The sequence below is a fragment of the Salvelinus sp. IW2-2015 genome, unplaced genomic scaffold (assembly GCF_002910315.2).
Source record: "Salvelinus sp. IW2-2015 unplaced genomic scaffold, ASM291031v2 Un_scaffold2474, whole genome shotgun sequence".
NCBI lineage: Eukaryota > Metazoa > Chordata > Actinopteri > Salmoniformes > Salmonidae > Salvelinus > Salvelinus sp. IW2-2015.
The window spans coordinates 156,692-173,093 of record NW_019943792.1 but is presented as its reverse complement, the minus strand read 5'-3'; the positions used below and the strand labels follow the sequence as shown (position 1 = coordinate 173,093).

The 16,402-nt window shown below is 43.7% G+C and overlaps 2 protein-coding genes across 2 annotated transcripts in view; one reads left to right on the top strand and one right to left on the bottom strand.

The window, feature by feature from the left end:
• Positions 1-1,247: 1,247 nt before the first annotated feature.
• Positions 1,248-11,850, bottom strand: LOC112074053 (NACHT, LRR and PYD domains-containing protein 3-like). The gene is made up of 10 exons (XM_070440370.1): positions 11,631-11,850; positions 10,079-10,239; positions 7,868-8,168; positions 7,682-7,738; positions 5,730-6,840; positions 5,131-5,299; positions 3,174-3,364; positions 2,570-2,743; positions 2,375-2,421; positions 1,248-2,036 (listed from the first exon to the last, which is right to left on the bottom strand). Exons 3-10 carry the CDS (start codon positions 8,157-8,159, stop codon positions 1,501-1,503), a joined length of 2,577 nt encoding a protein of 858 aa, XP_070296471.1. The 5' UTR covers positions 8,160-8,168; positions 10,079-10,239; positions 11,631-11,850; the 3' UTR covers positions 1,248-1,500.
• A 195-nt stretch (positions 11,851-12,045) lies between these two features.
• The window catches only part of mrps9 (mitochondrial ribosomal protein S9), a 19,057-nt gene continuing 14,700 nt past the window's right edge, over positions 12,046-16,402 (top strand). Inside the window, 2 exon segments of the mRNA XM_070440369.1 lie at positions 12,046-12,182; positions 12,854-13,058. Of these exon segments, the coding sequence (XP_070296470.1) occupies positions 12,084-12,182; positions 12,854-13,058 (304 nt within the window). The 5' untranslated portion in view covers positions 12,046-12,083.

Below are 16,402 nucleotides of genomic sequence, written 5' to 3'. Positions count from 1 at the left end.
GGAGGTCATCGTTGTCTGTTGTGGCAGTGTCTTTCAGGATGAATGTCTGCTGGAATGCCTTGGTAGTCCATATGGAACAATGACTGGATTGGATGGAAGCCAATTTCCTAATGACTGTGAGCGGCGAGGTAGCCTATCATAGATGTGCCAACAAGCAACCAGGCATCCATAATATAGGCCCAATAAACGAATGTACTTCTCCTTATACAGTATATGTCTTTCAGTCTAACAGTTGGCAAGGTATTTGTTATCTATTTAGATATATTTTGAACAAAGTGCAGAAATCCAGATTAATAAAATGCTGTAATTTAATAAAACACATTACAAAAACTAACAGTGTCTTGTTTGAAGTAATTACAACCTAGTGTCATGTTTCACAGTTTACACATGAAGAACTCTCTCCTCGGCGTGCGCACACACACACACACACRAATATCTCCACAACCCAATCWGCTGAGGCTCCCCTGTCCTGTCAGAGTGGGACTGAGGCAGAGGTTTGATTTATGTGGCACCCCTCACCCCCCACTGTGAATTAGAGACCACGGGTCGAACACTATTTTTCTTTGTGAGCAGGAGCATGCTCGTGGCTAAAACCGGGGCAAACACCGTTTATCATTAGCTCCACGACAGCATTCCTTAGGCGAATTAACCACGCCACCATATCGACTGGCACGGGCCGGGAGTCTGCGCCCCTTCACTTTGATTCATCTCCCAGAATTCCCATTCCAACTCTATCAAAGTAATCTCAGTGAAGACACAGCATTGATCTCTAAACACCACACACACACACACTCACACACACACACACAAAACAAGTCAAACCAGGTCTGCAGTGTACTTACCTCTTCTTCTAGATGCAGAAATGATCTGGACTTGCATACTACTTAACAGGCCTATGAAGTGATGTTTACCCTTGCCAATTCATGTACTGTAACCTGTTGCTGCTCACTGCCTTGTGCCTCAGTCTCTCAATAATATCAAATAAGTGTCTGTACCAGAGGAGGCTGTTGAGGGGAGGACGGCTGATAATAATGTCTGGAAGGGAGTAAATGGAAAGGCATTAGGTTATTTGATACCATTCTACTGATTCCTCTCCAGTCATTACCACGAGTCCGTCCTCCCCAGTTAAGGTGCCACCAACCTCCTGTGGTATGTACTATGTATCCTACTTTAGTAAAATATTGAAAGACGCCAACAGCACCTCTGCTTATTGTATCTAAAAGTAGAACGTTAAAAAAAACAGAACATTCTAGAAACATTTTATTACAAACAATAAGGAAAAGCAATAACAACTAGAGATTTTAAATGGGAGGTTTTTACAGCAGTGGGGTGATTCTAGTTACAAGGTCAGTCAACTTTAGAGATGTACGGTATATTCATGTTAACTTACTCATTCATGTCATGATTAGAGTGAAACGTATCCCATCAGGTCACCCAGATGTGATTGAACAGGAGTATGACTTCTCTGAAGACTCTGGTGTTACTCCAGGACACAGGAGGTTATTTGACCTGACACAGGGTCACAGTCCCTGTGTCACCCCCTACATAAAACCCTGGGTAGACAGGCTCAGTGAATGTAGAGTGGAATGTGTGCAAGTGGGTCAGTGTGTCAGAGGAGACGCTGTAGAAGGACAGAGTGCCGGCCGGCCAGTCCAGATACACTCCTACTCTGTTGGAGCGGGACGAGGGGACAGGTATGTCAGTTCTCTTATAATTGTGCCTGGCAGAGTAGCTGTCATAAAAGCTGTTCAGATTCCAGGACTTGTCATTGGCTCCAAGCCGACTGTTAGGACCCTTTCCTCTCCTGCTGATTCCTTTATATGTTACTGCTATACAAGCCCTCCCACTCAACTCTACCTCCCAGTAACAGCACCCAGTCAGACCCTCTCTACACAGCACCTGTTCATAGTCCTCAAATCTCTCTGGGTGATCGGAATATGGCTKCTCCTTCCAGGTCCATTCCACCTTCCTGTTCTCCTCAGACAGAGAGAGGGTTCTGTGTGCTGTGTTTGGGTCCAGTGTGAGATCACAGGCATCTAAATGGGGAGACCAGGATTGAAATATATTGCATTTGGGGGAAAAAACACTTGTTAAGCATGTATTTGAAAATACACAGTATTTACACAAACATTTAAATACTCCCATGCATTTGACCCCAGGTCTGTTTGGAATTTGAAATAATGTATTCAGGAATATGTTTTTTAAAAATACTTTAAAGTACTTCCAATAGAAGTAGTTGATTAGGGCCACATTATTTGTGAAAATACTCAAATACACAGAAAATAAGCATTTAAACAACACATAATCGAACACATGTATTAAACCCAGGTCCAACACACACAGCCTATGTCCATGCATTAAACAAAAAACTCACATTTTTGGGGCCCTGATTTTAACCTGCACCCTCTACCATGGTCCACACTATAGGAAAAGCAGAGGAGCAGACAGTCAATTAGTCTTACACACACACACACACACACACTTTACTGTAGACACACAGAGGAAGGAGACATACTGGGGAATACATTGTGTTACACTGAGTACTGATTGATCCAAAACCTCAACATACTTGAGTTTCTCCAGTTTACAGTATGGATTCTCCCGTATAGCAAAGAGCAGCTTCACTCCTGAGTCTCCTGGGTCATTGTAGCTCAGGTCCAGCTCTCTCAGGTGGGAGGGGTTTGACCTCAGAGCTGAAGCCAGGGCAGCACATCCTTCCTCTGTGACCTGACAGCCTGACAGCCTGCACCATGATTTCACATGAATATCAAAAATGACAGATGCATTTTGCTTCTTCTCTCAAAGTTGATATGCATTAAACTTCAGTCTAAAATGTGATGTTCACATTGACTTTTGGATTATGATAAAGTACTGTACGTAGTACTAAACTAYTTCAGACACTTCTAAACCATGTTGCTCACAAACAACGAGGAAAACTAAAGTATTGCTAAAATAGTTATATTCCTATCAGCATGGCTAAAATACTGCTAAAAAAAAAWTTGCTGAATTAATTATTGGAGAAAATGAAAATGATGTGAATTTAAAAGTTTGTTTTACAGGACTTTTGTTTTGCAGTATTGAAACTGAAAGTTAATTAAATTGAAATTGGCCTCTAAACACATGTTGATCTAATGAACAATTATTACTTGTTGAACAAGTACAGGAACACTCACTTAAGTGTCACCAGTTTACATTGTGGACTTTGCAGTCCAGCAGACAGCAGCTTCACTCCTAAATCCTGCAGGTCGTTGCCACTCAGGTCCAGCTCTTCCAAGTGTGAGGAGATGAGAGCTGTGCCCAGCGCTTTGCAGCATCGGTTTGAGAGGTTACATTGATTCAGCCTAAATGAGATGTTTAAAATAGACTATTTGAGATTTTACAGCATGTTATTTGAGAAGTAGCATAGGAGTATAACTATTTATACACTGCTCAAAAAAATAAAGGGAACACTTTAACAACACAATGTAACTCCAAGTCAATCACACTTCTTGAAATCAAACTGTCCACTTAGGAAGCAACACTGATTGACAATAAATTTCACATGCTGTTGTGCAAATGGAATAGACAACAGGTGGAAATTATAGGCAATTAGCAAGACACCCCCAATAAAGGAGTGGTTCTTGGCAGGTGGCGACCACAGACCACTTCTCAGTTCCTATGCTTCCTGCTGATGTTTGGTCACTTTTGAATGCTGGCGGTGCTTTCACTCTAGTGGTAGCATGAGACGGAGTCTACAACCCACACAAGTGGCTCAGGTAGTGCAGCTCATCCAGGATGGCACATCAATGCGAGCTCTGGCAAGAAGGTTTGCTGTGTCTGTCAGCGTAGTGTCCAGAGCATGGAGGCGCTACCAGGAGACAGGCCAGTACATCAGGAGACGTGAGGAGGCCGTAGGAGGGCAACAACCCAGCAGCAGGACCGCTACCTCGCCTTTGTGCAAGGAGAGCACTGCCAGAGCCCTGCAAAATGACCTCCAGCAGGCCACAAATGTGCATGTGTCTGCTCAAACGGTCAGAAACAGACTCCATGAGGGTGGTATGAGGGCCCGACGTCCACAGGTGGGTTGTGCTTACAGCCCAACACCGTGCAGGACGTTTGGCATTTGCCAGAGAACACCAAGATTGGCAAATTCGCCACTGGCGCCCTGTGCTCTTCACAGATGAAAGCAGGTTCACACTGAGCAAGTGACAGACGTGACAGAGTCTGGAGCCGCGTGGAGAACTTCTGCTGCCTGCAACATCCTCCAGGCATGACCGGTTTGGCAGTGGGTCAGTCATGGTGTGGGGTGGCATTTCTTTGGGGGACCGCACAGCCCTCCATGTGCTCCGCCAGAGTAGCCTGACTGCCATTAGGTACCGAGATGAGATCCTCAGACCCCTTGTGAGACATATGCTGGTCGGTTGGCCCGGGTTCCTCCTAATGCAAGACAATGCTAGACCTCATGTGGCTGGAGTGTGTCAGCAGTTCCTGCAAGAGGAAGGCATTTGATGCTATGGACTGGCCCGCCCGTTCCCCAGACCTGAATCCAATTGAGCACATCTGGGACATCATGTCCGCTCCATCCACCAACGCCACGTTGCACCACAGACTGTCCAGGAGTTGCGGATGCTTTAGTCCAGGTCTGGGAGGAATCCCTCAGGAGCCATCCGCACCTCATCAGGAGCATGCCCAGGCGATGTACGAGAGGTCATACAGGCACGTGAGCCACACCACACTACTGAGCCTCATTTTCACTTGTTTAAGGACATTACATCAAAGTTGGATCAGCCTGTAGTGGTGGTTTCCACTATAATTTTGAGTGTGACTCCAAACCAGACCTCATGGGTTGATAAATTGATTCCATTGATAATTTGTGTGATTTTGTTGTCAGCACATTCAACTATGTAAAGAAAAAAGTATTTAATAAGAATATTTCATTCATTCAGATCTAGGATGTGTTATTTTAGTGTTCCTTTATTTTTTTGAGCAGTGTATATATATATTATATATATAAATATATATATATATATATAATTATTATATATATATATATATATATATATATATATTCATTTAAAAATTTCTTCCTGATGATCAGTATTTAAAATGTCCTAACAGTTACTCACAGGGCTGTTCTGGAGCTTTGACTACTGGCAGCATCCTCAGAAGACCCTCCTCTGATCTAAAGTATTTCTTCAGGTCAAACACATCCAGCTCTTCTTCTGAAGACAGCAACACAAACACCAGAGCTGAAAACAGTGCAGGTGACAGTTTGGCTGCTGGAGACTTCCTGAGCTCAGGTATCTTTGGATCTCCTTCACTAGAGAATGGTCATTCAGCTCACCTCAGACAGTGGAACAGATTGATGGTTCTCTCTGGAGAGGGATTCTTCCTGATCTTCATCTTGATGTACTCAACTATTTCCTCCATTGGTATGTGAGCTGCTTCCTGTCTGTGTCAGTAGGCCTTGTAGGAGAGTCTGATTGGACTCCAGTGAGAGGCCAGAAGGAAACGAGGAACAGGTCCAGGTGTCCATTCTTACTCTTTAGGCCTTGTCCACTGCACTTGAGGAAGTTCATCATAGGTTGGTGTTTCCGAAATTTCCGCAAAAAGGAGGAGTTCTGTTGACCAGTGGGTTTTTATTGCAGGTTATGAATGTGAGAAACACATAAACAGCAGCAAGACACTCCTGGATGCTCAGATGAACAAGCTGAACACTGTCTTCTGACTGGTCCTCCCCTCCACCTTAAAGATCTCGGTGCACAAACCTGAGTACACGGATGCTTTTCTGACTCCAATGCCACACTTTGTCAGGTTCTTCCTCATAGAAGATAAGATATCCCTTCTCCAGCTGATGAAATGCCAGCTCTCCAAGTTTGAGGACTATGTTGTCACTTCCTACGGAATTCCCTTTTGCTCTCATCCTGTCTGTCTGAAAGATCAGGAAGTGTAAGTATGTCTCAGTCAGGGTTTTGGGCAAATCTCCACTCCCTGCTTGATCCAACAGCTTCTCTAGAACAGTGGCTAATAAAATCCAACAGAACACTGGTATGTGGCACATGATGTGGAGGCTCCTTGATGACTTGACATGGTTGATGATTCTGCTGGCCAGGTTCTTATCACTAATTTTCTTTGTGAAGTACTTCTCCTTCTGTTGGTCATTGAACCCTTGTACCTCTGTCCACTGGTGGATGTGTTGACGAGGGATCTGATTGGCTGCAGCAGGTCGGGAGGTTATCCAGATGAGAGCAGAGGGGAGGAGCTCTCCTGTGATGAGGTTTGTGATCAGTTGGTCCAGCGAGGCTGGCTTTGTGTCGTCTGTCAGAACCTTACTGTTGAAGTTCAGAGGAAGTCGATTCTCGTCCAGACCATCAAAGATGAACAGAACTTTAGAACCTTCCCCCAGTGTCTTCACCGGTCCCATGACAGTGAAGAATTGATGAAGCAGTTCAATCAGACTGCAGTCCTTATCCCCTATATTAGAATTAATTTGGCAAAAAGGAAGTGGAAAGATGAAATCAATGTCTTGGTTCTCCTTTCCTTCTGCCCAGTCGTGAATAAACTTCTGAACGGAGACAGTCTTTCCCACGCCAGCGATGCCCAGTGTAAGCCCTGTTCTGATTGGCTTTTTTTGATCAGGTCGGGGTTTGAAAATGTTGTTGGCTTCAATAGTGGCCTCTCCTGTGGCTGGTGTTCTGGATTCCAGWTGTATGACCTCATGCTCATCTCTGACCCCTCCCCAGGCCCCCTCGATCACATGGAGCTCAGTGTAGATCTGGTCTAGGTAGATGAAATCACCTTCCTTTGACGTCCCCTCATATATACAGCCGTACTTATTCTTAAGGTAGGATTTCAGTTTGTCTTGGACAGCAAGAAAAAAACAAAGATCCAGTAAGTTTACTTTTTATATTACTGCCATGGTAACGCTATGTGTTTGTTTGTGTGTGTGTATTGACGTCATTATGACATGTTTTGGTCAGGTTGTTTTGTCAAACGTCTTTTTAGCAACCATAAATGATCTGGCTATGTCACCAGATACTAACCAAATGATGATGTATTTTACATTTTGTCTCGATGTCGACATGAACAAATTCTTATTTACGATGACGGCCTACACCGGCCAAACCCGGACGACGCTCGCCCATTTGTCCACCGCCGCCCAAATCACGGCTGGTTGTGATACAGCTAGCTTGATAAGCTAGATAACGTTACTAATAATAAAGTTAGCAAGCTTGCTTAACATTGACAATATGGTCAAACTAGATACATTATCCATATTGATGATGTCGTAGTTGTCAAAAATAGATTTATTGTCATTTGGTTGAGAAGGTCAAAGGTCAATCACCACAACATTTTCTCTGAGTTTCCCACTTATAATTGCGACTGGGAGGGTTGTTCAAGTGAAACTTCCCAGTCGGAACTAGACATTTACGATTTTACCTTTATTTAACTAGGCAAGTCAGTCAAGAACAAATTCTTATTTACAATGACAACCTAGGAACAGTGGGTTAACTGCCTTGTTCAGGGGCAGAACGATAGATTTTTACCTTGTCAGGTCAGGGATTTGATCCAGCAACCTTTCGTTTACCAGCCCAACGCTCTAACCACTAGGCTACCTGCMGTCCAATAGTATGTGAACACGGCATATGCACGTTTCAAATTCTGCCCTCTGGGTGCTGTTGTGTTGATTCAAACAGCTTACCTCTGACTTCTAAAACCACTGGAGCACTCGGGGCTGAGAGAGAGGCTGAGAGAGAGGCTGAGAGAGAGAGAGAGAGAGAGCTGTTTTAGTACATCAATTTCGTCTGGGATTTTCTGCTGCCTGCCATGTGTCGCTGCTTGTTATGTAAAAATGATAATAATCTTAAACGTAGTAGAATTGTCTAACCTGCTGCTTCTGTTGTCTCACCCTCATTGTACTGGTTCTTTAACGTATCAGACAGTTGGTTCTGATTCATCTTCCTCAGGATTTCCAGTGAGATCTTCACAGCTCCCTCAGGACCGTAGGTCTCCACCATCGTGTTTGTAATGTCCAGTCTGTCAGCATTCTCCAGCTGGCTCACTGGAATGTGAGGAAAGCCTTCCAGCACGTCCTGGGTCAGGCGCCATTTAAACATCTTTAGATCTACTTCGAGCAGGTCCTCCAGAGTGGCCAGCAGAAGCTCAGCAACAGAAGACATTTTGGATCACTGAGGATAAGACATGAGGAAGTTATCTGCAATAGACTTTAGATACACAGGACTCATCTGCCATGGTAGTCATGCAGCATTCTTAAAAGTCGAATGCATCCAAGCCATTTCCCCTACCCGGGAAAATCATTACAGTCTCCCCGTTGTAGCTAGTCAGGTGTATTAGTACTGGGCTGGAACTAAAGCCTGCACACCTAGCTTTCCAGGACCAGGATTGGTATTTTCTTGCGACTCAAGCTAGAAAGTGTCTATAACCGACATTACTGACTAAGTGAAAAACAACACTTTGAACATGCAGTGCATTCAGAAATCCAGACCTCTTTACTTTTTACACATTTTGTTACGTTACAGCCTTATTCTAAAATGGATTAAATACAATGCTTTCCTCATCATTCTACACACAATAYACCATAATGACAAAGTGAAAACAGTTTTTTTGAAATGTTAGCAAATTTATTACAAATCCAAAACAGAAATACCTTATTTACATAAGTATTCAGACACTTTGCTATTAGACTCGAAATTGAGATCAGGTGCATCCTGTTTCCATTGATCATCCTTGAGTCCACCTGTGGTAAATTCAATGAATTGGACATGATTTGGAGTGGCACACAACCTGTCTATATAAGGTCCCACAGTTGACAGTGCATGTCAGGGCAAAAACCAAGCCATAAGGTCGAAGGAATTGTCCGTTGAGCTCCGAGACAGGATTGTGTCRGGGAACAGATCTGGGGAATGTCTGCAGCATTGAAGGTCCCYAAGAACACAGTGGCCTCCATCATTCTTAAATGGAAGAAGTTTGGAACCAACAASACTTTTCCTAGAGCTGGTCCCCCGGCCAAACTGACCAATCGGGGGTGAAAGGCCTTGGTCAGGGAGGTGACCAAGAACACGATGGTCACTCTGACAGAGCTCCAGAGTTCCACTGTGGAGATGGGAGAACCTTCCAGAAGAACAACCATCTCTGCAGCACTCCACCAATCAGGCCTTTACAGTAGAGCGGCCAGACGGAAGCCACTCCTCAGTAAAATGAACATGACAGCCCGCTTGTAGTTTGCCAAAAGGCACCTAAAGGACTCCCGCACCATGAGAAACAAGATTGTCTGGTCTGATGAAACCAACATTGAACTCTTTGGCCTGAATGCAAAGCGTCAAGTCTGGAGGAAACCTGGCATCATCCCTACGGTGAAGCATAGCGGTGACAGAATCATGCTGTGGGGATGTTTTTAAGCAGCAGGGACTGGGACAATAGTCAGGACCGAGGGAAAGATGAACAGAGAAAAGTACAGAGCAATCCTTGATGAAAACCTGCTCCAGACCGCTCAGGACCTCAGACTGGGACAAAGGTTGAACTTCCAACAGGACAACAACCCTATGCACACAACCAAGACAAAGCAGGAGTGACTTCGAGACATGTATCTGAATGTCCTTGAGTGGCACAGCCAGAGCCCGGACTTGAACCAGATCAAACATCTTTGGAGAGACCTGAAAATAGCTGTGCAGCGACGCTCCCCACCTAACCTGACAGAGCATGAGAGGATCTGCAGAGAAGAATGGGAGAAACTGCCCAAATACAGGTGTGCCAAGCTTGTAGCGTCATACCCAAGAAGACTCGAGGCTGTAATTTCTGCCAAAGGTGCTCCAACAAAGTACTGAGTGAAGGGTCTAAATACTTATGGAAATGTAATATTGACATTTTTTTTAATTCTATAAATTTGCAAAAATGTCTAAAAACCTGTTTTTGCATTGTTATTATGGGGTATTGCGTGTCGATTGATGAGGGGAAAAAACTATTTAATCAATTTTAGGATAAGGCTGTAACGTAACAAAATGTGGAAAAAGTCAAGAGGTCTGAATACTTTCCAAATGCACTGTATCACTAGCATATTACACACGACCCAACAACTTACAGTAGTGATCATTAATTTATTTCTCCCCTTTGTGTGAAGCTCTGCTCTTCATTCTGCTGTCTGGTGAACTGAAKGGAGAGTCAAGGTACAAAGTGTTTCACTGATCCACCTCCTCCCTGTAGGAACCAGTTGGTCCCCAACATTGTCTCACCACTGTAAGCCTAAACATGTTGTAACAGAGAGAAGAATGTTGGTGAATATGTTTGTACATCAAACAGAATTCAAGTGTACACACCCAAATATACTCACAGTCAGTGGTGGAAAGTACTTAAGTAAAAATACATTAAAGTACTACTTAAGTAGTTTTTTGAGGTATTGTTGACAACTTTTACTTCACTACATTCCTAAAGAAAAKAATGTACTTTTTACTCCTTACATTTTCCCTGACACCCAAAAGTACTAGTTACATTTTGAATGCTTAGCAGGACAGGAAAATTGTCTAATTCACACTTATCAAGAGATCATCCCGAACGCCTCCAATTTGGCAGACTCACTGAACACAAATGCTTAGTTTGTAAATGATGTCTGAGTGTTGAAGTGTCCCCCTGGCTATCCGTAAAACTASAARATCATGCYGTCTGATTAGCTTAATATWAGGAATGTTAAAGGATTTATACTTGTACTTTTACWTTTGATASTTAAGTATATTTTAGWGATTACATTTWCTTTTGATACTTAAGATAAATTTTAAACCAAATACTTTTAGACTTTTACTCAAGTAGTATTTTACTGGGTGACTTTCACTTTTACTTCAGTCATTTTCTATTAAGGTATCTTTACTTTTACTCAAGTATGACATTTGGGTATTTTTTCCACCACTGCTCACAGTTCATAACCCATCTCCTCATGTCCATCCGTAAGCCCTTCCTCTCCACCAAGTACAAGTTAATTAACTACACAAACACTTCATATAGAGCTAACAAACTGGTTTGATAAAAAGTAAATTTAAAGAAAAACATTGTGAGGCACTACCTCCCTTTAACAGTGTCTGTACTGATCCACGTCAGACTTAACACATAACATTAAGTCACTGTTCTCTTACTTAGTCCAGGCGATACTACTCTCCCTTATACTATATAACCCTTACTCCATTAACTCACTCTGCCGTGTGGATTCATTTCTGAAATATTTACTTTATGTCATCTCCGTTTTGAAGATGATATTCTACTTTGTCGTCTCATAATAGATCATGTGCAACAAATCGTTTTTTTACTCTGTTAACTTTTCCGGGGGACCTTACACAACACCAGGAAGCCGCAGTGGAGAGAAGAGTTTCTTAAAGGAAAAGTTCAGTATTTTAACATTTGGAAACTAGCAATGGTGGAAACTCCCTCCAGCCAATGCCTACAACAATCCTATATGGTTTTAAATCCATGAAGGGGGAGTCCAAGTATCCAACACTTATGTCACAGCTGAAGCATAGTGAATAATTTTATTATACTTCTGTATAGTTGTATAGTTTATAGTTGTATGGTAGTTTGCATAGTTTTATAGTGGTAAAGTTTTATAGTTGTATAGCTGTTTGTTGTTTAACCCCCCCAAAAAACCTCACCATGTCAACAAATCGTTCTGCAGTCTATGTGGTCCGATAGCTTCCAGCTTGGATTAGTTTTCGTAGCTCATCTGAACAGGTGTAGTAGGGTTGGGTGATTTGTACCAGTTTAAATGTTCCCTACTATCTAGGGTCCGACACGAAACGTTGACCAAAATTATGAATGCTACCCTCATATCCCATTGTAAAGAATAATAATAAAATCACATATTTGTTATAATACCTAATTGTAGGATGCAACAAAGGGACTGAACAACCTATACATTTATTCTAGTTATTCTATGGATTTATCAAATACGGTTATTGTTTTGTAGAAACAAATACTTTGTATSCGAATTTTGCCAAATATACTGTGAGAAATGAAATGTAGCAACATTGTAACAGTTACATTGTAACACAAATGCATTGCTATCGACGTACTTCCTGTTTTCACGAGAGCGTCGTACAGCAAACATGGCGGCCTCCGGTGGAAGAACCGTGGGATCTTTTCTCTGGAAATGCGGAAATTGCTGCTTCAATTTTAACACAGTCTCGTCAAATTTAACTCGCCAGGTAAAGCCAAGAGTTTAATTCGGCATGTTTTCACGGTAATGTCAACGGGGCTGCACTGCAGAGAAGGGCTGAGTTGTCCTTGAAATAGCTAAGCGCTAGTAGCAATGCGCTGCCTTGTCAACTAGCTCACATGTAAACTGYCATTGAAGTAAGACARCCAGCTAGCTAAGTAACTTAGCTAGTTGACTTTCTAGATATTGTTCTTCTTGTCTCAACATGCATGCCATAATGGACATGGCTAGCTAGCTACATGAACATAGTGGACATACAAGGCTCAATATTTTGGTTTAATAGAACCTTAGTTAGCTAAGCCTCACAGAGCTTGTTGACATAGCTAGCTAACGTTATACTACGTTAATCCAAGTCCCATTTACTAGTGGATACCTTGCTGTCAAATGCACATCAGTTGTACTACGTTAATCCAAGTCCCATTTACTAGTGGATACCTTGCTGTCAAATGCACATCAGTTGGTCTATTTGTCAATGCCAAATCTCACCGTTTCAGACTRATTTAATRCACCTAAAAGACCAGAGCCAYCTACAGAGACRGTCTATTAGCCCAGATAACTGACATTCATCTATCCCTGTGAAAACCAAGGCCCTGGGTTATAAAAGCACCAGTTCTATACTACAGTATGTATCCTAACATAAGAACCTCCTCTTTCCTCCAGGTGCTGTCCAGACAGCTATGTGTGAGCGCTGTGCTCCACAGGAAGAACCTGGCTGCAGCGGGCCCAGAGAAGTTCTCGGAGGAGTTCATCAAGAAGCAGGTGGAGGAGTTCAACATCGGGAAGAGACATCTAGCCAACATGATGGGAGAGGACCCCGAGACCTTCAACTCAGGGGAACATTTGATGAAGAAAGACTTGGCCTTATGTCTAACATATGAATTTCTTATTGAATGCCAACATGTACTCTCTGATATTCTAACTCCTTACAACTCCTGTCTTTCGATAGAGGGATGCGAGTGTAAAACCTAGAGGGATGCAGCAATAACTTGCTAATAACCCTGAGGGATGCGTCCACTGCTTAACATGCCTCAGCTTCCGTCTTTAGCAAACCCCTACGAGGATATCATTGTAAATAGATACCCTAGAGGATGCAGTGTAAACCCTAGAGGGATGCAGTGTAAACCCTAGAGGGATGCAGTGTAAACCCTAAGGAGCAGTGTAAACCCTAGAGGGATGCAGTGTAAACCCTAGAGGGATGCAGTGTAAACCCTAGAGGGATGCAGTGTAAACCCTAGAGGGATGCAGTGTAATGCAGTTTCTTGTCCTTACCCTACAATCAGAGACGGAATCATACCTCAATAAGTCTATGGTGTCCCCCCTCAACTCAATTGAGATATGCATTTGGCTAGGCTATGTTTAGAAAGGTGGCACCTTATTTGGAGTAGATAAATTATGCTTTCTTTCTCACAGGAGATGTCACATGTATTTAAGGCGGTTTTCCAGCCATATTAGTTTAATTCCTGGTCTGTCTCTGCATGCCATCAGCAGCATCTGGTGTAGCCGATCACACAGACACACTCTAACAGTCACCAGCAGGGGCCAGCACTGTGTAATGTGGTGTGTCCACTGTATTAGCAACGCCTGATACACACACACACACACACACACACATCCCATGTTTTATTCATTACGAAGGAAGAATGCATTAGCTTCGTTTGCCCCACTCATTTAGTGTGATTTCCCATGATTCTTCACTTCCCGGCGGTCTCTAACCATCGTTCTATTTAATGAACAGAACTGTTAGCACTTACCAGTGGRCTGTGTAAAGCAGTTTGTGGTCATACGCATGTCCTTAAAACACMTAGGTGRTGGGGTAAGGAAGTTTAATTGAAAAGAACAGAAWGGCCCGCACACTGAATTTGCCCCCAATTACCACCTTTAATGACAACGTTACGATCCAACACGGATCTTCATCAGGTCAAGCAGACCGCRTTATCCCATCCCCTAATATATCCACATTTTACCCCACATAGTCATTACACATATGACGCATAGTGGGTGTGGATGCTATACAAAACATGGCCATACAAAAAGCTACACTTTATGCACATTCAATAATCAGAGAGGTACATGTTGGCATCAATAATTAAATGAATATATACAATCAGGCCGGGTTGGAACCTAGACAGCAGTAAGGGAATATTACGTTCAAAACTGTAAACACCCACCTACATTACCATTACGTGTGGGACGCACGGTGGTCGTGCATATAATTACAGAGTGACCTACTTCAAAACAACTTGTGTGCCTCTACTATTTTGGTATCCATAAGATGTGCACATATAGTCATTATGAAAATCAACAATAAGACCTGGATCTGATCACACAGACAGACTCAGCAGGGGCCAGCACTGTGTAATGTGCTGTGTCCACTGTATTAGCAACGCCTGACACACACACACACACACCACCACCCATGTTTTATTCATTACGAAGGAAGAATGCATTAGCTTTCGTTTCCCCCACTCATTTAGTTGATTTCCCATGATTCTTCACTTCCTGGCAGTCTCTAACCTTCATCCTATCTAATGAATATAGTGTTAGCAGTGGGCTTTGTAACAGGAAGTGACATGGAGCGTCCCGTCGTCAGATGAGTGGAGGAGGGGGAGAGATGTGGAAAATGGGGAGACTGGAGAGGGAAATGGGGAGATGGGAGAGGGAATGGAGGGACCACTGGAGGGGGAATTAGGGGAAAAGGAGGGGTGTTGTATAGCACCACTGTATTACTTATACAACTATATAAATAATATAAGGACAGGACATGAGACGGGAGTAGAAATTAACGTGGTTATTGTTTAATGCGTTTCACAGGAAGGAAGAACCATTCCAAGCATTTCAACGTAGGTAAGCAAGGGGGGGTTACAGGTGCCCTAAGGGACAAAACTAGAATATTCAATACACAACAGAGGGGTAATGGGGAGACTGGAGGGGAAATGAGGGAGGACTGGAGAGAAATGAGGGAGACTGGAGAGGGAAATGAGGGAGACTGGAGAGGGAATGAGGGAGTCTGGAGAGGGAAATTAGGGAGTCTGGAGAGGGAAATGAGGGAGACTGGAGAGGGAAATGAGGGAGACTGGAGACTGGAGAGGAAAAAGGGGAGACTGGAGAGGAAAATGAGGGAGACTGGAGAGGAAAATGAGGGAGACTGGAGAGGAAATGAGGGAGACTGGAGAGGAAATGAGGGAGACTGGAGAGGGAAATGAGGGAGACTGGAGAGGGAAATGGGGGAGACTGGAGAGAAAAAGGGGAGGACTGGAGAGGGAAATGGGAGGAGAGACTGGAGGGAAATGAGGAGAACTGGAGAGGGAAATGGGGGACTGGAGAGGAAAAAGGGGGAGACTGGAGAGGGAATGGGGTCCACTGGAGGGGGAATTAGGGGAGACTTGCGACTGTGTGGTGTTGGACTCTGGTTCAGTTGATGTGACATTCCTATTAGTGCAAACAATGCAAGTGTTTAGCAGGTGAGATAATAAAAGGGAAACTTAGTTTCGAAATTAGGCACTGTGCAGAAACTATTGTGTAGCAGTACTCTCTTTAAGTTGTTTTATTGACATCGATGGAGTTGAGACAGAGTGGAGGAATCTAGAGTGCTGTGAACAACACAGTGAAATCTGTGGCAGGGAGAAGGTCCTCCCTTTCCCCTCTCTGTCCCTCCCTAGGGGACTCTGCCATATTGCAGCCTAGGGTATGAAATGAACAGGTCTGCCTTCATCTGGCACAGTGTTCCATCTCCTCCTCCCCTGTCTTCTTCTTTTTACCTCCCCCTCACCTGCCTCTCTCTCTTCCACCTCTCACTCTCCTTCCCTCCCTCTCTCTCTCTTTGATTCCCCTCGTCTTGACAGCCCAAAAGGCTGCAGCATGCTCTCTCCTTCTAGCACCTGTTCCCTCTCTTAATTGAGCAGACAGAGTGAAGGAGCAAAATAAGTTAAAGATGAGGGAGAGGAGGGATGAACAGACTGGCTGAGAGAGAGTGCAGGGTGGACACTACCTGTCTGTCCCCCTCCCACACACACACACACACAAATGCACACCTTCAGAGACACGCGCACACACACACACCACACACACACCTTCAGACTTCTCCCCCCCCCCCCCACACACACACACACCTTCAGACCCCCTCCACACACACACCACACATACACATTCAGACCCCCTCCACACAAACACCACATACACACACACCCACCTTGTCAAGGTAGTGCCATC